Raw genomic sequence first — 23,036 nt, 5'->3', positions numbered from 1 at the left:
GCCCTGTGCAGTTTCTATTTTATGATTTCTTGAAATATAGCTCTGAAAAAATAGGCTTTTAAAAAGCCCATTGTGTCTCAAATGAAGTTAACTTGTTGTTCAGTCAATTCCGACTCTTTGTGACCCCATTTGAGGTTTTCTTGGCAAAGATACTTTGCCATTTCCTTCTCTAGGTCATTTTACAGATGAGGAACTGAGGCAAACAGGGTTAAGTTTAAGCCCAGGGTCACACACCTACTAAATGTCTGAGGCCAGATTTTAACTCAGGAAGATCAGCCTCCCTGACCCCAAGCCTAGCACTCTATCTAATGCACCACTATGGCTATACCTTTAAATCCAAATCACTCTGCCTTTCACTGAATGGCCAATAATAACTTGGTGCCTTTAGCAATTCTGAGGATGTGAACAATTCAAGGTGATTAAGCACTACCCAATTTTCAATTATCTGGGAAAACAGCACACTAAAGTACAATATTCTGAAGCTTAAAAAAATTTGCTGACTCATATTGCTAATGACAAATGTAAATTACATATGACCACAAGGGACTTGTTTTTGAGAGAAAAAAACACTGGACCAGTACTTAGGAGAAAACTGAATTTGAACCCTTGTTCTGATCACGTTAGCTGTGTGAACTTGGCAAACTTTGCCTCTGAGACTTGGTTTCCTCATCTATAAACTGGGGATGACAATCTTTTTCCTGCCTACCTCAGAGGGTTATCATGAGGGAAGTATTCTGTAAGTCAAAAGATACCATATAATTGTGATTCCTTTATCATTATCTTCATCATCATCATCATCACTCTACCTCAGCAGTTTCAAGTCCATCAATTGTCATACAGATGTCCAGGTCACTCTGTTTGAACCCAAATCCATTTTTGGAAGAACCAAATAAGCTCAATTTGGTGCCTGTTAGAAATATATTATAAAACGTAAATTATTTTTTGTGGACATTTTATTTTCAAACAGACATTCTCAATAATGAGCAACTGAGTTAAATACTTCTGCTAACAGAATATTAAATATAAAAAAAGGGCAAATTTAGATGTAAGGCTTTCAAAAGTATAAAATATACAAATTAAGGTCCCAACTCACTAACAATCTCGCCGAAGACAAATATCGGTGTCTCTGCCCTTCTGGTTTATTTTAGAATTCCATCTCTTGTTTGCCTCATACCTTGTTTACCTTATTAAAGATAAACTATATAAAGCAAGAAAAATAGCCATCTGTGTCACTGTCAAAGTCTTAGGACAGATAAATTTCAAGATAAAAGCTGCAACATCTCCCTACATCTACAGTTAAGTTTGCTACTTCTTTGAAAAAATTATTTTTGAAATGTGATCTTAAATTTTAATTAAAACTTCAAATGGAAACAAAATATATGCATGGCATTTGTTAATAAAAACAAGATTTTAATATTCAACGTATTGGTGCACCACAATTTTCTATATCAGCTACAATACTAATCACATCATTTTTCTCTAAGTCAGTTAGTTTGGAACAAAACTACTGGTCTTCTAGAAATGTTAAGCTATGAAAAAAATGTGATATAAATAACCTTACCCGGAAACTCTTGTTTTATGAAACTTTCCAGGTTTTGCCGAATATGTTCACGAGCTTGATCTTCTAAAGCAGTTGCAGAAAAATCCTCTGTTTAAAATAAACAAGATGAAGAAGTTTAAAGTAAACAAGATAAAATAAAAAGGAATAATTGTCAAAGAGCTTTCAAAATTTTGTCCAGAACTAGAAGAACCAAATTTCACTAAAAAACAATTCTAGCCATCCCCAAATTTCTAAACATCTCCTATGTGAAGAACACTACTGTGGAAGCAATGTGATCACAGAAAAAAAAAAACAAAAAAAACCCCAAAAAAACAAAAAAACCATAGTCTGATCTCAAGGAAGTCCCAATAAATTACTAAGAATTACTGAAATTATCAAGAGAAACTACATTTTGGTATTGTTAAAAATAAGGGTGGCTTTGATAGATCAGCCTGAAACTTTCAAGACATTATTTTGTTAAGATGGTCTGTTTTGGGGGGCAGCTAGGTGGCGCAGTGAGTAGAGCACTGGCCCTGGAGTCAGGAGGACCTGAGTTCAAATTTGGCCTCAAGATACTTGACACACTTACTAGCAAGTCACTTAACCCCAATTGCCCTGTCTTCCCCACTCCAGAAATAAGATGGTCTGTTTTGAATAGCTTTCAAAGACTTAAGAACTCTGAACAACCTTCTATTATTTCAGAGGACTGATGATGAAGAAGGCTACCTACTTTCTTTCAGAGAGGTAATGGGACTCAGAGTACAACAGAGTGAGACATATTTTTTGGACATATCCAATGTGGGCATTTGTTTGGCTTGACAATTCATATTTGGTTTTTTTTGCTTTTTTGTTTGTTTGTTGTTTCAGGGATGTGGGTGGGGGTGGAGGTAGGGTGTGTAGTGGAATGAGAGGGAGATAAAAAGAGATTTCTGTTAATTAAAAAATACTGGTAAAACAAAAAAACTGCTTTGACTAGATACCTACTTTTATTTATAATGCTTAAAGTGAAAATATTATCAAATATTTTTCTGTATTTTACTTCTCTCAGTTGAAACTTGGAACCCTAAAGATTAAATGAATCTTTATAATGAACACAATACCAGAATAGTTGGAAATTAAAATAAGTAAAGACTGATAAATGGATATTGTTATTTCTCATATCTTAAGCCATCTCCTAGTTCGGCAATTTTTGAAGCTACTTTAATGTTCCTAGAAATTAGTAAGAAATGTTGACAACTCAAGATGGTGGCTGGAAAGCAGGGACTAGTGTGAGCTCCCCACCAAGTCCCTCCAAAAACTTATAAAAAATGGCTCTGAACCAATTCTAGAACTGCAGAACCCACAAAAGAGCAGAGGGAAGCAGGGCTCCAGCCCAGGACAGCCTGGATGGTTGCAGGGTGAGGTCTTTCACCCATGGAGCTGGGAGCGGGGCAGAGCCCCGCATGGGCCGTGCGGACCAACCAGATCAGGAGCCGGGCGGAGCGTGCCCTAGCGCCCTGAATCAGTGAGCTGCAGCAGTTACCTGACTTCTCAACCCACAAACACCAAAGACAACAGAGAAGGTTAGTGGGAAAAGCTGCTGGGAACTGGGTGATAGAGTTCGTGGTTCAGCCACCACCCCGGGGGCAGCGGAGGTGGGGCAGCTACAGAACTACAGCTGCAGTTGCTTCTAGGCCCAGGCCCACCTGGTGGGAGGAATTAAGTGGTGGATCAGAGCAGGAGTGCAGAGCCTGCTGAAGATCTAAGTCCAGTCTGGGTTGGGGGTTCTTGGGGAAGGAGGAGTGTGGCAGAGCTGGCTATAATAGCTCTGAAATCAACAGCGCATCTCCCCAAGCTTGGAACATAGTACTCTTCACTCTACAAGCACTCATACCCCGCTGAAAAAGTCAAGGGTCAAGTAAGTTGGCTGGGAACATGGCCAGGCAGTGAAAACGCACCCAGATGCAGTCTCAGACCTTGGAATCTTTCTTTGGTGACAAAGAAGACTAAAACATACAGCCAGAAGAAGTCAACAAAATCAAAGAGCCTACAACAAAAGCCTCCAAGAAAAACATGAACTGGTCTCAGGCCATGGAAGAGCTCAAAAAGGTGTTGGAAAAGCAAGTTAGAGAAGTAGAGGAAAAATTGGGAAGAGAAATGAGAAGGATGCGAGAAAACCATGAAAAACAAGTCAAGGACTTGCTAAAGGAGACCAAAAAAATACTGAAAAATATACTGAAGAAAACAACACCTTAAAAAATAGACTAACTCAAATGGCAAAAGAGCTCCAAAAAGCCAATGAGAAGAATGCCTTGAAAGGCAGAATTAGACAAATGGAAAATACTACCTTAAAAATTAGACTGGAGCAAGTGGAAGCTAGTGACTTTATGAGAAATCAAGATATTATAAAACAGAACCAAAAGAATGAAAAAATGGAAGACAATGTGAAATATCTCATTGGAAAAACCACTGACCTGGAAAATAGATCCAGGAGAGATCATTTAAAAATTATTGGACTACCTGAAAGCCATGATCAAAAAAAAGAGCCTAGATACCATCTTTCAAGAAATTATCAAGGAGACCTGCCCTGATATTCTAGAGCCAGAGGGTAAAATAGAAATTGAAAGAATCCACAGATCGCCTCCTCAAATAGATCCCAAAAAGAAATCTCCTAGGAATGTTGTTGCCAAATTCCAGAGCTCCCAGGTCAAGGAGAAAATACTGCAAGCAGCCAGAAAGAAACAATCTGAGTATTGTGGAAACACAATCAGAATAACCCAAGATCTAGCAGCTTCTACATTAAGAGAGTGAAGGGCTTAGAATGCAATATTCCAGAGGTCAATGGAGTTAGGATTAAAACCAAGAAATACCTACCCAGCAAAACTGAGTATCATGCTCCAAGGCAAAATATGGATTTTCAATAAAATAGAGGACTTTCAAGCTTTCTCAGTGAAAAGACCAGAGCTGAATAGAAAATTTGACTTTCAAACACAAGAATCAAGAGAAGCATGAAAAGGTAATCAAGAAAAAGAAATTGCAAGGGACTTACGAAAGTTGAACTGTTTTGTTTACATTCCTACATGGAAAGATGATGTGTATGATTCATGAGACCTCAATATCATAGTAGCTGAAGGGAATATGCATATATGTGTATATATATATGTATATATATGTGTGTGTATGTATGTGTGTATGTGTATGTATATATATATATATATATAGATATAGATATATAGATATATATATAAATGGGGGGAGAGAGAGAGAGAGAGAGAGAGAAAGAGAGGGCACAGGGTGAGTTGAAGATGAAGGGATGATATCTAAAAGAAATAAGATCAAATTAAGGGATGAGAGAGGAATACATTGAGAGAGGGAGAAAGGGAGAGGTATAATGGGGTAAATTATCTCCCATAAAAAGTGGCAAGAAAAAGCAGTTCTGTAGGAAGAGAAGAGAAGGCAGGTGAGGGGGAATGAGTGAATCTTGCTCTCATTAGATTTGACCTGAGGAGGGAATACCATACACACTAAATTGGGTATCTTACCCCACAGGAAAGGAGGAAGATAAAAAAGGGGGGATGATAGAAGCGAGGGCAGATGGGGGAGGAGGTAATCAAAAACAAACACTTTTGAAAAGGGACAGGGTCAAGGGAGAAAATTCAGTAAAGGGGGATAGGTTAGGAAGGAGCAAAATATAGTTAGTCTTTCACAACATGAGTATTGTGGAAGGGTTATACATAATGATACGCATTGTATCATTATGTATAACCTATGTTGAATTGCTTGACTTCTTAGGGAGGGTGGGTGGGAAGGGAAGAGGGGAGAGAATTTGGAACTCAAAGTTTTAAAAACAGATGTTCAAAAACAACAACAAAAAAAAGTTTTTGCAAGCAACTAGAAAATAAGATACACAGGTAATGGGGCATAGAAATTTATCTTGCGCTACACGGAAGGAAGGGAAAAGGGGATGGGAGGGGAGTGGGGTGACAGAAGGGAGGGCTGACTAGGGAACAGGGCAACCAGAACATAAGCCATCTTGGAGTGGGGGGGGGGTAGAAATGGGCAGAAAATTTGTAATTCAAACTCTTGTGAAAATCAATGCTGAAAACTAAATATATTAAATAAATTAAATTGAAAAAAAAAAGAAATGTTGACAACTTACTGTAACACTGGATACAAACTTGATCTAAGATATTTGAAAATCTGGGTGTTAATGGTGGCAAAGGATCCAGTTCAATTTTTTTGAAGTCTTCAGGGCAATCCTTCTTTAGATGGCCCTCTCGCTTGCACAAACTACATACTACAGTAGGAGGCTACATGAAAGGGAAAAGCAAAAAGACTTAAATGCAGTTTCTAATATGGGATTTCCTAACCTTTTCTAGCAAAATATTCCACTTTTTACTTTCTCAAAGTGATATTATCATCAGGGGTAGGGTACTGTATGATACAGTTAGAATATTTAGCAACTTTTAATAGTTTTGGGAAGAAAACTGGGGGCGTGCCAAAACCTAGGAAGAAGCCTGGTTAATCAAGTTGGGCTTAAAGATCAAACGAATAATTAATCATTACTAATTGTTTTAGTAAGCCTGTTCTATGAAATGAAAACTAAATTTACATACACGAAATTTTAAAAAGCATCTACATTGCTTACATCAAAGAAATAATTTATCACTACCAATCAGTTCAGCAAGCCTGTTCTACTAAATGAAAACTAAATTTATGTACACAAAACTTCAAAAAACATCCAAGCTGTTTTTTTGGAAGATAAATTTTTTTTACCTTGCCCTTGGTGAAGACAGGTTTACTAAATTCATAGAAGAGGTCCAAATGATCTACAGTTGAATCTTCCTCACATACATTTTCTTCCTTAAGAGGATGCTCTTCATTTAATTCCATTAGCAAGGGTTCATCTAAATTTTTTCTAACTTCTTTCAAATCTTCATATTTAATAGGAACAACTAATCCATCCTCTTCAGAGAGGGCATCCTCATCTCCATATCCAGTGTATGTGTCCAACTCATCTTGTACAGTAACACTACCCCTTTCATTGATGGTATGCCTGGTTTCTTCTTCATCCTCTTCCTCATCATCTGAATTAGCGATTTCTGAGGTCTGGCCCTGTACTGAATGTGCAACCTTGTTTGAGTCTTCTAATTCATCTGTACCTTCTGTGCTTTCCTCATCCACGTCAGCCTTGTCATCTACAGTAACAAAGTCATCCCTTTCAGTTATTGTAATGTTTTGGAAACTCTCTAAATCTGAAATGCTGTCAGTCTCCATATCAAGATCGTTGGTATGGGCAAGTAGTTCTCCATTTTCGCTGTCATCATCTAATTCTTGATCCATAGTTGTCAAATTTTTCTCCCAGTCTCGTCTTATGTCAGGTTCTTCCTCCTCCTCCTCATCTTCGTCATTTCCACTTTCTGTTTCCTCATAGTGTGGTTTGAAATCCTCAGAATCATCGAAAATTACTTCTTCAATGATACAATCTAAGTCTCCTTGGTTGATTCCAACTTGAACATCTCCTAACTCCTCTGTTGGGCTTTCAAAACCATCAAACAGCTTTATACTATTTCTCTGATGTGTTCTGAAGTTTTCTACAGTATCAGTAGCATCAATACAGTCACCCATAACCATGATTTTGTTATTTATTACTTGTATCTCAGGGTCATGCTTTACATCATCTTTTACGGGTCTGGATGTTTGAGATACATCTACATTTATATTCACAGGTTTTTTGGGGGTGGTCTTTGTTGTTTTTTTGTGTGGGATAGCAAAATATTTATATGTTGCTCTTAAACAATGCAGAATATATTCATAAACCAGTTGACTGTTCAAGGTTCTTGCCACATTCCTCTTAACGGAGTATGGATCTGTAACAACAAAAAAATGCAACATCTTTATATTTTACCTTGAAAACAATCAACATATTTTAGATTAAAAGCAACAATAAACCAGGCAAAATGAATCCTATTTCTTAAGTGTGGCTATTTTCATTTGGGAGTCAAGATAAGAGGCAAAAAATGTCATCTCTCCTATGAAGAAATCTCTCATATGAAGAAATTCCAAATATCAAAATTCTCTCTTTTATAACCAGCCCACCTTGCACAACACCAGTATCTCTTCCTTATCTAGTTATATGATAGTGGCAGTGGAAAAGAAATTATCAATCTGGCTCTTAAGCCTTTAGGGACTACTTCCTACACTGGAAGGCTCTGCTGAGTGCCTGCCTCCCCCACTCAGCCAGTCACTTTGTAAAGCTTACCTCCACTCTTCCGCCCTGTGAAGCCCCATCACTGAACTGGCTGGACTGAATTCCAGGGGTGAGAGGGAGGCACGAGGAGGAGACACCACTTCTCACAATCTGCTCTCCTCCCCTAAAACTCCAGCAGGGTAGGCAATTGGCCAGAAGAGCTGAGCCAGAGAAACTGCAGGGGAGGGTTTAAAAATGTGAGATCCCCATGACTGCACACAGAATTTTATGCAAAATGCAAAAAACCCTCTTATGCAACATAAAGCTTGAAAAAAAAAATCAAGCAAAAATAAGGGAATTCCATACTGAAGGTTCCTTCAGCTACAAATATGAGAAAGTTCTTAAAAATGTTTCTAAAGGGGCAAAATATAGATTCCTATACGAGCTTCAACTATGGAACAGCCTAACTTCTAAAAGTTGAAAATGGCTTAAGAGGCCAGCCTACTTTCCAATGCCTACTGAATATATCAGCGTGTTTCACTGCAATATAGATTTGGTTTAAAGAGCCCTATGCAAAAGAATATATGCGTATTTTAAATACTACTGGAGCCTTTGTAACAATACATCATGTCTGCAAATGGCTGGAGTCCATAAAACTAATCAATTAATATAAAATGGGGTAAATTGAACCTAGAAGTAAAGATTTATAGTCAGGTTTTTTTTTTAACTTCAAGGAATCATTTAAATTTAATGAATGTGTAATTAGGATAATGTCTGTACTACAGTTTTTAAAAACTGAGATCTAAGCATGAGACTGTACTGAGCTACATGATATGAGGAGCTCTAGTACAAGAAGGATCCTGACTGTTTACTTTACTGCTGGGTTCTGGTACACCTTGTATGAAGGTGATGAAAGAAGACTGAAATAAAATACATGCTGTTAAATCTGTACTTGTTTTTAGTTTTTTTAAGGTGAAAAATTTGGATACCTTCCACAGCAATGCGCTTTTTGGGCCAATCCTTTGCTTCACGAGATATAGCATCTTTGGCACGTATACTGATGACCAAATCACCCAAATTAAATTCTAAAGCATAGAAACGAAGCAATTCCACCCAAAGCTGCCCAACTGGCACAGAACATTGGTTTTCTGTGTCAAATACCAATGGAACCTATTAATAGCAAAGAGAAGAAATTTTTATATTACATATGTCCAAACAATCAGATAAAACAAAATTATACAGACTCTGTTTTAACAAAATGAAACCTAAGGGAAGGTCTGAATGTGAAAATCCTTTCACAGGAAGCTTGAACTGACTACAAAAAAAATAAGCTATGTATCAGTAATTGGTTTTTATTATGCTTTAGATAGACTCAGGATCTTATCAAGAGAGCATGGAGTAGTGGGAAGGAAAATGGAACTGGAGTTAGGAGAGATCTGGCTTGATAATCCTGCCTGTGATAGCTACTCATCTTGTGACCCTGGGCAAACGCTTTCAAAGTCTCAATTTCCTAACTATAAAATGAGAATAATACTAATGACAGTACTCTTGCCTCACAGGATCGTTACAAGCCAGGATTCAATGAGAAATGTGAAGTATGGGTAAAGTTCTCTGTAAACACTAAATAGCTAGTATGTCAACTATTGTGTGGGCAGTCTCTCAACAACACCTCCTCCTGTGTCACTCCTGCTGTGTTTGCTAAAAAGCAGTCATTGACACATGACGCATATTTGCTACTTCCAATTTATGAAATGTAGTGAAGACAGCAAGGATTGTATAAGAGGTGTAACATTCTCAGTCCTTCCCCCACCTAAGCTATAACTACCCCTCAAATGGATACTGAAAAAAAATGGAAAGGAAATAGGATCCTAGGCTACACAGATTTATAAGGATGTTATATTTATGACTTGTATGTTTAGTTTTGATGCCAGTTAATTTCTGATGTCAAAGGTTTGGATTTTAAAACATACACATGTCAGGATGTATTCACTTAAAAAAAATACAAGGATTTTCTGTCATAGAATTTTAAAGTTACATGGTATATTTGAAACTATTCCAGCTTTAGAGAAGAAGAAACCACGGTAAAAAGATATAAAATGTCCAGAGCACAAGAAGCACATCTATGAACTTTCAATCTATGACCCTCATTATGCCAGGCAATCTCAAGAATACAAAATTCTGTCTGTATATTAAGAAACAAAGTCATAATTCAGCTGTCCAATTTGTATAAAACCCCCCAATTCAACGATTTATTTAGGTTTTTATTACTAGTGTCTTTTTGCTTTTTTCAAATACTGAAGGATTGTCCCACTGGGAAGAACTAGGAGCAATGGATGGAAGTTACAGGTAGGCAAATTTTCATTCAATATAAAGAAAATTTCCTAAGAATCAGAACTACTTAAAAGTGAGTTGTGAGTTTCCTATCAATGGCGATCGTCAAGCAGAGACTGAAAGACTGCTTTCAGGATGCTGTAGGAGGGGATGGATCCTTCTAGGGTACTTTAGATAACTTCACGGATCCTTTGCAATTAGAAACTCTGTACTCTTCATATAACAGTTCTGGGTGTTTTGGGTCAAGGTTTGTAATTTCATTAGCATAGGAATGGCTAATGCAGAAACTCTAACTATATACATCAGTAATTTATCTGTGACTTAGAGAGTTGCCTTTAGTATTGACAAGTTATGTGACTTGCCCACGGTCAGTCACAGAGGCACTATGTATTATCAGATGTGGAACTTGAATCCAAGTTTTTTATGATTCCAATTTCACAGTTGTTTATAATTCACAGTTTACTTTCTCTTTGTTTCTGTCTGACTCTCCAAACTTTATTTTGCCATACACTCTAACTTTAAACATGTCAAGAGGAACTATACTTTGATATGCAAAAAACATTACGGAAGATTGGCGTTTCAAAATTGGGAGACTATTTTAGCAGGTGACAAAAGCAGCAGGTAGAAAACTACGTAAGCCACAGATAACATACAATTAGGGATCTGAATAACAAGTAACATTTTGCTTATTATTTTTCATCTCCTTTTGCACAAACCTTTAATTAAATTTAAACACTAAGGCTGAAAGGACTGATATAGGAAGCTCTAAGGAAAGCTTTTAAAACTGATATGGGAGATTTTCTCTACAAGTGAAGACTGGTAGTACCTGCTCTGCAACTTAGTCTTAGAGTATTTTCTGGGTCACTAAGATGTTTAAGTGACTTGTCCAGGGTAATATATCAATAGTTTATGTCAGAGGCAATTTTTGAACAGAAGTGTTCCTAATTCTGAAATGGGAACTCTATTCATTAAGCCATGCGTCTTCTCAGAAGGCATCTTCAAAGGATGTCTATACATTTAATTGCTATTATTTATAGATTTTATTTCTTCAACCCAGAAGTCAAGAGTTGTGCCTATAGGTAATCTCATTTCACCTCAGGAAAACTAAAGAGATTTAAAATATTTGTAACCAAGCTGAGCCTGGAACCTGGATTTTTCCTGTGCTCTAGTTACTGGAAGAGCATCTTAGTCTTGGTTCTAAATCCAAATGATTGTTGGTATGTTAGCCATCACATTATAGGGGAAACGTAAGAAAATTTATCTTGAATTGCCTTGTGACATTTCTCTAATTACCGTCTTAAATGCACTAGTTTATTATTTGAATTTTTCCTCTGCTTCTCATCATCTATCAAAAATGTCAAGCAATGAGATAAATGAAAAGATGAGCAATAAAGGAATGTGGTAGAAATCTGAAAAATCATCTCTTGGTTAATTAAAAACTGACAGAGTTTTTCATTTTAATAATGAAATAATGAAAGTAGACAAAAATGAGTTCAGACCTTTCCTCTTTTAAAAGATGTTTCCTTAGATGATTCATCATCTCTCACAGAAGTAATCTGTTCCCAGACCACCAAATTATTTTCAACTTCTTTAAGGTTAAAATTCACTAGTTTGTTCAATGAGAATCCTTCAATCTAGGAAAATAGGACAAACACAATCTTATTAAGTTAAAAACAGTATTTACTGTTCTATCAATGCTTATCAATCCTATGTGAATAATTGTTAGAGTATACTCAATAAGAAAATCCCATTACAGAATATATTAAAGAGTACCCTGAGGAATTTTGGTGAGCTACCGATAATATTTTGTTTTGCACATGTGGAAAGACGGTGGGTCTCAGCATACTGCTTTCCTATTTGGGAGTATGTTTTTTAAACAGGCACCAACTAGAAACATTAGTTGTATACAGGAGCCTCATAAAGACTCATTTCCCACAAACCTTTTATTAAAGTTAAAAACTAAAGCTAAAAAGCCTAATAAAGGGAGAATCATAAAGATGTACAACTCTTTTTTTTCTTCATTATGCCAAACTATGCCTAACATATGCTATATGACACTTTTTAAAAAAAGTGAATCTGAAGTACAGAATTCCTTGTAAAAGTAACAGAGAGTGGCATTTAGAAATGTCAAGATACAGTTATCCTTTCTACACTGCGACTTTCCCCACTATGGTTTTGCTATATCATGGGTCAGCAGAATGGGAATTTTTGCGAGTTCTGTGGAAGCCGCAGACGACACAGAGCCTGTGACCAAATACTTAAACCAAATTTTATAATAAGGTACTGTAAACACCTCATAAAAGAAAAAGAAAAAATTTTGGCCCTTTTCTCTGGTATGAAGGGAGGGCGAAATTTTACGCAGGCTTTCCAGATGTAAAGGTGCTGTACCCCTAACCCTCGCAATGTAGAAGGGATAAGTATGCTAAACATTACAAATTTTATTCTTTTGTGTATTAGTTAATCAATGGGATAGAAAGTGAAAGAACCAATTAGGAATCTGTGTGGGTTAAGAAGTTTTTTGCCCCACCCCCCCCCTTAGTGCAAATAGCTAATAGCATGTTTAAGATGAACTATTCATAATTCACTACTTAAATCAATCAAAATCTTGCTGAGAACATCACTACTTGGGAAATGGGAGTTGTGACTAGGAAAGGAAAGCTGAAGAAGAGTAGGCAACTTTGGATAGCCAGCAGAAAACAGGAGGGCACTGGAAATTTAGGGAGTAGGAAAAAAGGAAAGTGAAAGGACTCTTCTAAGAAATGCTTTTCTACTTTGCAATTTACATAAAACTGATGGGAACTTCTGTGTCACTAGTAAGCCAGGCATTAGTAATCTACCCTGCATTTTTAAAGCTCAGAGTAGACTGCCAGTACCAAAGATACTGTAGTCGTAAAAGCAGGAAAGACCTGAGAAAACTTGCAGTTGAATACTCAGATGACACAAGTCCAGTAACATATAGTTGATGAATTAACATGGCAACTGGGATAAGAACACAGGAATGTCTCTTTATGAAATCTAGTGTTTTTTACACTTATCCAAATTAAGTTCAAATGAGCAGGATTAGTTCTGGAAGACTGCAAACCTCAGGCCCTTCCCCAGTGAAAGCTAATCCAGTTCTGCTGATACCCAACATCTCTAGTTCAGTTCATCTTTTTCCACAACTCCCCAGTAGCAAGAGGGAATGAGGAAAAAAGGAAGAAAAAGCTGGAATATATGTGCACACATCCTCCTTTCCCTTCATGTGCAGAACAATAACAGGTTTTACTATTCCTAAGAGAATTTTGTGTATCTATAAAATGTGAAGGCACATGATGAAGACAGATATATCAAAATATCATTTTGTACAGAAGTATACAGAAAGTATTTTCAGAATGGACAGAAGAAAGAGCACTGGATGTGGAATCAGAAGACTTGAGTTTTAAACAGCTCTGCCAAGATAATTTTATCAGTGCAATCTCAGAAAAGTCACTGTACTATTCTGGCTCTCAGTTTCCTCATTAATGAATTAATGAAAATGCTTATCACATATAAAGTACTGTGCCAAGCTTGGAAGACACAAAGAAAAAATTAGGTAATTATACTAGAGTTTTTCTAAGGTCCCTTCCAGCTCTAAAATAATATGATCGTAAGATGGGATAAAAATTAATAACCTGGAAGTTAAGAACAGAGTATTCAGGAGGATAACCAAAATACTATTTTCTGTAATTATTTATCTTGCCACATTATTGCTGTTTTAGAATATTTCAAAGGGCAGGATTTAAGAATGTACAAGTAAATTTAAGTGGTAAATTTATATGTATATTTTCTCTAGAGTGTGCGTATATGTATATTTAGGGTTCAGTGTACTTTATTCTCCTGTCAATAAACACACATGCACATGTGTGTGCATGTTCACATGGGAGCAACCCTCACTCTCTCCATGATTTTACTGGTGTAGAGCACTCTTTCTGATAAGGAGAAACTCCTTCTCCCAATTCATAAAGGCAACTGTTCTACAATCTACAGCCTTAAAGAGCTTCTGGGATCAAGGCCAAATGACTGACCAGGCTCATGTTGCCAGAATGTATCTAATGCAGGACTTAAAACAGGTCTGGACTCACAGGCCCTCTGTCTACCTGTTGCGCTTTTGTTTCAGCTTCCCATGTCTCATAACATTAATACTTTTAAATGCTTACATTTCCCTCTAGGGAAAAAAAGTCAGGTACCTCAGAGACATACTACACAGAAAGTAACTTGCCAATAATCAAATGCTCAGGGTCTTAACAATTCTTCCTGCCTCTCTTCTCTACCTAACTCCTCTAATCCATCTTTATGCACTGATCTAGTCATGTCACTTCTCTGCTCAAAAATATTTGGTGGCTCCCTATTGCCAGCTATGTCAAGTTCAAACTGCTTTTCAGGGCATTTAAGGCCGTTCACAATCTTGCATCTCTCAAACTTTTAAACCACAACTCATATCACTCTCTAACATGTACGTATTCTTCAGAAAAATAAAATTATTCTATTTCCTATTTCCTCCATTAGGAGCTTGTCCATTTCTGTGTTTTTGCTTATGTCATTTCCTGTGCTTCGAGTATTTGTCAATTCCCATCCATCAACTCCCATGGCTTTCCTTTTTCCCTTCTCCCTCAACACTGAATCTCTAATGCACTTGGTTATTCTGTAAGGCTATGTTGTATAAATTTTGAATGTTTCCTGGTGCCTAATCATATTTAATTGAATGGAATTATCCTGGCTAGAAGGGAAATATGAATTCAATGGTAAGATTGAGAAAACTATGCTCCAAAGCAAATGCTTTTTTTTGCAAAAGATACAATTTCATAATTTTTAAATAAAGTGAAACTTACCCATGATCCTAGATATACAGGGAGAACTGGTTCTTTTCTTTGTTGAAGAAAGAAAATGGCCATTAGGGCAAATACATAGGGTGGTAAGCCCCCTTCTTCAGGATGATCTGTACAGCAAAGCTACAATAAGAGGAAAAGTATATGAGTCTATTTCCATTAAACTTTTCATTCTCCAAGACTGGTTATATATAAAAAATAACCAAAATCAATCTGAACCACCTGTTAAGAAAAATAATGTGAGTAAAGTGTAAGTGACTTAGCACACTGGTGGCTCCTAAAGAAACAGGCCGTGTGCACCTCATAAATGCTCAGTAAACTTGTTGTTTGGTCTGTTTTAAAGTCCAGGTGGTTACAACAGTAAAAGTCACTGGTTTAGATCCTTATTGTGGGCAGCAAAGTTGGCTTTGCCTTGTTATTAGTAATAATAGCTAGGATTTATATCATTTTAAGGTTTCAATCTCTTCACAGTTATCATACCATTTTATCCTCACGATAACCCTGAGAGGGAAATGCATTTTCCAGATAAAGAAACTGAGTCAGAGAGATATTATTTGACTTGCCCAAGCTCACACAGCTAGTAAGTGTCTGAGGCCAGACTGAACTTATCCCACTGCATCACCAACTACCCTCAGTTATACATCTAACTTGGCTTTTACAAAAGAAACCAATTGTTGTTTGTCCATCATTCTTGAAGAAGACCAATGACATTATGAGGGTGATGTCTTGACTTGTACATTAACTGGATTTAAGTGAGGCAGGGCTGCACAAAGTCATCATCCTCACTCTCTCCTCCAGAGTCATCAAAGTCCAGCGGCAAGCCGAAAGTCAAGATGACTGGTGATGTAAGATATTTTGGGGCTTAGGAGCATTTTGTATTTTATTTCAACCATCCATCCGTCCATCTGTACGTCCATCCATCCACCCATCCATCCATCATTTTCAAAAAGTTACGACAATTTGCTTTTTGCCCTGTGCAATTTCCATATATGATTTCTTGAAATACAGCTCTGCAAAAACAGGCTTTTAAAAAGCCCATCATGTTTCAAACGGAGCCAACTTGTTCAGTCATTTCTGACTCATTGTTCTTCCCATTTGGGGCTTTCTTGGCAAAGATACTGGAGTGGTCTGCCATTTCCTTCTCTAGCTGATTTTACAGGTGAGGAACTGAGGCACACAAGATTAAGTGACTTACAAGACTTAAGTGACTTAGTAGGTCACACATCTACTAAGTGTCTGATGCCAGATTTGAACTCAGGAAGATGAGTCTTCCTGACTCCAGGCCTACACTATATCTATTGCACCACCTAGCTGACTATGCCTTTAAGCTCAAATCACTTTGGCTTTCAATGAATGGTCAATAATAACTTGATGCCTTTAACAATTCTGAGGATATGAACAATTCAAGGTGATTAAGCATCACCCAATTTTCAATTACCTGGGAAAATACCACACTAAAGTACGGTATTCTGTAGTTTAAAAAAAATTTACTGACTCATGTTACCAATAACAAATATAGATTATATCTGACCATCCAGGGACATGCAGTAGAGTAAAACCCAATGGGCCAGTACTTAGGAGGGAACTGAATTTGAACCCAGGTTCTGATCATATTAGCTGTGTGACCTTGTGCAAATTTTGCCTCTGAGACTTGGTTTCCTCATCTATAAATTGGGGATGACAACCTTTTTCTTACCTACCTCTCAGGGTTATCATGAGTATTCTATAGGTCAAAAGATACTATATAATTGTGATTCTTTTATCATCATTCTCATCAATCTATTTCAGCAGCTTCAAGTCCATTCATTGTTTTACAGATGTCCGGGTCATTCTGTCTGAACCCAAATCCATTTTTGGAAGAACCAAATACGGTCAATTTGGTGCCTGAAAACTCTTAGAACACTAGTGGATTTAAGTAAATCTATTACCTCTACTATGAAAACAATTCAAATTCATGAGCCATTTGCTGCTAATCTGATGGCTGGGTACAAAGGGCAGCATATTAATTATTCTGCCAAGGAAAAACAACTTTAACGTGCCAGCTATTCAGCTATTGAAAGTTTATATGATTATGTGATCATCTGTACTTTTAAATGTTAAAAGAGAAATTGTACTACCACACAATTTGAGTTTAAAATTTTGCAGCCCTCTTCTATTACTATTTTGATTACACTAACTTTAAAATCTCAGACATTCAGAATGCAACCTGTCCCTGCCCTGCTTGGACCCCAAATCAAGAAAGTATAATTAAAATGTAATATTTTCTTTGACTTTTTTTTTAAAAACGGAGCCCATTTAATTTAATGTTTAAAGTATATTGAAAGATTTTAAGGAAATAAAAATATCAAAATTTCTAGTCCTTTGGATTTCAGCATTTCTTCCATTTGTCCAGAAAGTACTAATGCCTTATACAGATTCTGATGCATATCCAAAATAAAAAAAGAAGCTAAAAACTTAAAGCATACTGCATGTGGAAATTTATCCTCATGTAAGAATATATGACTGTATTTAGAGAACCCACACTTACCTTTGCCCAGTATCTGAATGCAATTACCAAAGGGACCAGTTTAGGTTCTAGTTTTCCAAGAGCAGCTAAATGATTTGTGGTCAAACAAGCATTTTCATTTCCCGCACTCACTTTACAAATGAGTCCACTAAAACAATGAAAAAACAAAACAAAACAAAACTTCAAGATAGAGAACTCTTTCTTCTTCCCCCATATTAAGATTTAAGATAATTATCAAAGTTTGAAAACTTCATTTGGTGTTTAAAAAAAATTTACTGAGCTGAAACTACTTCATAGTTCAACCTATGAAAAGTGTTTCTAAGAAACAGGAACAAGAATGAAAAAGCTAACTTCTATTAAAAAGAGGCACAGCAGAACTGGGTATTACAAAGTATAGGAGGAATGTGTCCAGGGAAAAGGAGACATTCACATCTACCAAGGAGTCAGTGTTGCTTTTTATGTGACTACAGATGGATGGAGAGACAGATGGACATATTCAATATTCATTACTATGCAATACATCCAAAATGGAGTGATGGAAAATTTAGTGGCAGATCATTTTAGTCATGTAATTGAAATGGATGAGGAATGTTTTCTCCCCAATACTGTTTTCTTTGATGGAATTGGCTTTAAAAAAAAAAGTGATTTCTACCTGAATTGCCCAAAATACAGCAAATGTCAACAGTAAATTTGTGAAATACTAATGTATGCATCAACTTATTCTGGCAATTGAATCACTTAGACAATTACATACATTTGCCTGTTGATCTATGTGACCTTAATGCCTATAAACAGTAGATACAAACTGAGACCTTTGTTTTTCTCGGCACACCACCACTGGCACCCTAGCATGGAAATCTGCATCAATATCAATGAAAGATTCTGAGGAAAGAAAAAATATTATGCATGTTAATAAAAGCTTTTGTAAAAATAGAACTTGATAACGTGCAAGTATTAGGAGAGGCTTTTTTGATTCGGTCTTTTTAAAAGAGAACTATCAAATAAAGAAGTACTCCAAACCTATATGTAAAAATGAGAGATACAAGTATTAGGGTCCCAGGATTCACAAGGAATTGTACAGTTTTCTTTTTGAGATTGGGTCTCCCCATTTCACCCAAATTTAAGTGCAGCAGCAACTGAGAGGGTCCAATCCAGCTGCTGACTGGCATGGAAGCTCTGATCTGCTCCATTTCTGACCTAGAAAGGTTCTTGTTTTCATAGGCAGCCAGGTAAGCCCCTGCTCCTAGGGCCCCCATGCTGGCTCTAGTCTTAATGCTAACACCCAATCAACTTTAGCCGTACTTCAGCTTAGAATTCCTGAGCTAAGGGACCCAACAAGCCTCAGACTCCCCAGTGGCTCTATTTATTGGAGAGATTTTCTTTTTAACTGATTTTTTTAAAATGCCATGGGAAAAGCTGATGGTTGGTTAGGAAAGCATGTAGTACATATTAAATCACACTACTTATGTTTAAAGGGATAGCAGACTAAGAGATACTAAGGTAACATTTAAGAATGTAGAAATACTATAAACATTACTAAAACTTGTTCTACCACTTCTATAAAAATCAACTTTCTTAACCATTCTTAAAAGGAAGCTGTTGGACACCTATGCTAATAGCCTCCCTCCCCAAAAACCTTGTGTTGATTTTGTATATATTTATATATGAGAGGAAGCAAGCCTGGAGTAGTAGAGAAAGACCTGGTCTAGGAGCCAGGAGACCTGGCATCAGGTCCTGCCTCTCCTATATCCAGTCACACATAGGTTGTGTGACCCTGAACAGTTGGCTCAGTTTTGCACCCCTCGAAGCTCTAAGCTGCCTAGATAGAGGGTGTTTCTTCATCGAGGAGTTCCCTCTGTAAATAAGTCCCAGTTATCATCCCCATCCTGGTACTTCTATGAGATACTTGTATTTGTAGTCTTTCCTGCATGTTCCTTAAAAGCAGGGACTATTTCATTTTTTTGTCGTTGTATCCCAGGGCCTGATACAATGGCTGACACAGAATGGGCACTTAATACTTGCTGATTGTTGGATCTTGGGCAAAATCAAAATGAGAAATGGAAAGACCAACTCCAATGGTAGTGATATTTTCCCAACATTTTTCATGACTCCTCCAAGGATAGTAAAACTAGCAGAGCTGGGATTTGAATCCAGCTCTTCTGACTCCTAAATCAGTGCTCTTGACACTCTACCAAGATAACTCAAATATGTCCCCTTCATCAAAATAAACTTTCACATTTATCACAACAAATATTACCTTTTGTACTCTGATCATAATAAACAGAAAGTTGTTTTGCAACCTTCCACCAACAACTGGCAGACTGATAGATGATGCCTGGATTCACACTTTTGCCTATTTAAACTTTGGCTATCATCTTCTTTTCTTTAGAGACTTTTAGTGATGACAGTAGGAGAAACTGCTTGTGTCTACCTTTACTTCCCAGGCTCAATGTTGAAAGCTTTATTCAAAATACCTTTTTGATATGCTATGGATAGCCAGAAAATTAATTATTAGACAATGGCTCCCTTTACCTGGAACACTGAAGAACATAAAGTAAAGTATTCCACTGAGAATACAAGAAATATAAACAGTTACTGATGGACATTTCATTAACCAACTGATAAACTTTAGCTTGATCATAGACCACGTCTACAAAACTCACATCAGGCTTGAAGCCAAGATGTGGTTGTGTAATCTATGTGCATGTATATCAAGGCTAGAGAACAGGTAAAAGGTAAAAGGGAACAGGTTAATAATTTACACATTTTACAAATATGCAGTCTGTCAGTTATTTATTTCAACTGAAGCTCCCTTAATTTATTTTAGTCATTACTACAAAAGTTAGGGGGTTTGAAGATGCTTGGTACCACAGAAAGAACACTGGCGTGGGAGTCAAGAAACCTGGGCTGAGTTCAGACAATCCTAAGCATGTTGGTTAATCGGTGTGGGTCTCAATCTTCTCTTGTAGAAAATAAATGAGGAGGAGAGTAGAGTACTTGGACTAGATTGTCTACAAGGTCTCTAAAATTCCATTATCTTTCATCCTATTCTAATTTCACAAGCATGTATGATTTATAAAAGTCATACATATTAGGTTCCAACCCAATACATTAGGCCCAATATATTAGGATCCAACCTAATCCAGTTTTTTTAATGTAGGAATAAGTACCATACATATGATCATACTTAACCTAACAAACTATTCACAACAGAAATACTAGCAGGATCTATAGCCTGGCATAGTGGAAAGAACCCTACATTTGGAGTTAGTGGACTTACGTTTAAATCCTAGCTATTTAACGCTTATGTGACTTGGAAGAATAACTGTTTTGGGGTCTCAATTTTCTCATGTGTAAAATGAAAGGGTAAGATCCAGAGGTAGAGTTCCTTCCAGCTCTAAATCCTATAATTTCTTATGAATCAGAAATTCCTATAAATTCAATGGCTTTATCTTTCACACATATGTTCAAACAATATATAACATCTAATGTTCCTTCTTTTCAAAATATCATGATTAAATGGACAATTTCAGCACAAAAGAATGATTTTTAAGAGTAGTACAAGTGAAAAATATGATACATCTTACCACTGTTCTTTAAATTTTCTTGGATAAGTAAGAGCACATCTGGTTGAGTCATCTATGGAATAATCCAAATACATCAAAAAATGAGACAGCTCAATTCACAAGCATTTTAATCTTACTTGTGATGATATACAGTTCAAAACAGGAAATGTACATATTTATATGGAAATGAAAAGTCTAATAATTACGAAGGCATGGGTGCATTAGGTACTTATTCTTTAGGGTACAACACTTTCCCTTTTAAACTATGACGAAGCTAGCCAGAAGAACAAGTATTACATAGTTACACTTTGGAAAGCTGGCATCTAGGCAACTGGAATATTAAATAACTAATAGTACCTCACCTGTGGAAGACTTTGGGGAAGAGCTGACACAAAGACACAAGGATCAACTAAGAAGTATTACGATTGGGTGGATAACTGATCAGAATACTCGAAGGTTAAAGGCTTCCAATTTTCAATTTATGATTGGTTGGTGAGTTGCCCAAGTAGCTATAAAAACCACTCCCCATGGGTATGCAGAAAACTAGGGAAGCTGAAGTGAACAGACCATTAGCAGGACAGGGGAAGAGGGGGGAAAATTAGTGAAATACAGCAGGCAAGGGGAGGACTACAATACTAACATTAATCAGCATCTCCATCTCTGTTCTCTAGAACAACAAGTTCCTCAAACAAAGATAATGTGATTAAAAGGGGGGTTTTTCAGTTTTTAGTCAGAGGCACAACAATGCAAAGAAAAACTCAGCAAAATTCCTGACTGTATTTATACATTCTAATTACAAAAAAGATTACCTGCTATAGAATAAACGTTTAACACATTCTGTGAGGTTGGAACATTTTTTCCATTTATAAGCAATAAAAAGAAGAGGCTATAAAGACCAAAGAAGTGTAAGAGGGTTAGATTAGATGATGGAGGAGGGAAGCCCCTTCTAAGCTCTTCATCATGACTGCTGTGTAGAGAAATCTGCATGGGTCAGAAATCCTGGGTACTAGACCCAGCTGTTATGCTACCTCCAGGCCTGAATGAATAAATTAACCTCTTTGGGTCTTAGTTTCCTCATCAATATCACCAGAATCTTTACAGACCATATAAGTACATGGTAAATATGAGCCCTTAAAAGTTACTAGATATGTGACCCACAACTACTATTACCAAATGGCACAAAATTAAAAAGAGCAATTGGAGTGGTATTGCAGTTTTCTAAGTATGGTCCATGAATCCCTAGAGATCTCTTAGGTTAAAACTATTTTTGCAATAATAGTAAGACGTTAGTTGTCTATTAAAATACTTCTCTTTTTTCCAACTACGTATCTGTGTGAAGGTGGATTTTCTTCATATACTTCAACCAAAGCAACATGTAGCAACAGACTGAATACAGAAGCAGAGATTAAAATGGAGCTATCTTCTATTAAGCCAGATATTAAATTGATTTGCAAAAATAGGTAAAATTCTATCACCCTTCTCACTAAATATTTTTGTTTTGGGAAATAAGTTGTTTTTCATATAAATATTACTTATGTTAACATGTAATGGGTTTATTACTGTTAGTTTTAAATGAATAAATACTTTTAAATTTAACAGTCTTAATTTGTAACATGGTATAAAAAAGCAAAAGATTATAGCTTCACATAAACAAGGTTTTTGGGGTCATCAATAATTTTTCAGTGTAAAGGGATTGTGAGGCCAAAAAGTTTAATAACCTTTGGACTAGAAAACAAAAGAACATTGGACTGTTTGATATAAAGAAATTCCTTGTGAGCAAAACTTACTGATTTTTGTAGCCATAATAATAACCTAGTATAATGCTTTATACTTAACAAATGTGTTTCATTGAGGATGGATATTGTGGGAGAAAACTAAAAATCAAACAAACCCATTGCCGGGAAATTTTAAGTTTTTTTCAAGTGAACAAAAGCGAGCAATCTGTCAGATTCAAAGAATAGCAGCTCAGCAGCTATCTATAGAGACTATTAAGAATGTAAGTTTAAAAATAAAACTTCATTAAATCAAAGGTTATTTATAAATTGGAGTAAACTGTTACCACAAAAGACAAGCTGAAATG

At 36.5% G+C, this 23,036-nt stretch overlaps 1 protein-coding gene across 2 annotated transcripts in view; it reads right to left on the bottom strand.

Annotated features, from left to right (window-relative positions):
- Positions 1–23,036, bottom strand: part of TUT7 (terminal uridylyl transferase 7) — an 85,524-nt gene that overhangs the window by 38,703 nt on the left and 23,785 nt on the right. For both annotated transcript variants that reach the window (XM_036738857.1, XM_036738864.1), the window contains exons 7-16: positions 20,978–21,029; positions 18,203–18,272; positions 17,412–17,538; positions 14,888–15,007; positions 11,540–11,674; positions 8,699–8,879; positions 6,296–7,389; positions 5,679–5,829; positions 1,562–1,648; positions 807–907 (exon numbers count right to left, since the gene is read on the bottom strand). In XM_036738857.1, the coding sequence (XP_036594752.1) occupies positions 807–907; positions 1,562–1,648; positions 5,679–5,829; positions 6,296–7,389; positions 8,699–8,879; positions 11,540–11,674; positions 14,888–15,007; positions 17,412–17,538; positions 18,203–18,272; positions 20,978–21,029 (2,118 nt within the window). The remainder of the gene's footprint in view (positions 1–806; positions 908–1,561; positions 1,649–5,678; positions 5,830–6,295; positions 7,390–8,698; positions 8,880–11,539; positions 11,675–14,887; positions 15,008–17,411; positions 17,539–18,202; positions 18,273–20,977; positions 21,030–23,036) is intronic.

Source organism: Trichosurus vulpecula, chromosome 1, assembly GCF_011100635.1.
Source record: "Trichosurus vulpecula isolate mTriVul1 chromosome 1, mTriVul1.pri, whole genome shotgun sequence".
Classification (NCBI taxonomy): Eukaryota; Metazoa; Chordata; class Mammalia; order Diprotodontia; family Phalangeridae; genus Trichosurus; species Trichosurus vulpecula.
This window is presented reverse-complemented; position numbering and strand designations above follow the sequence as displayed.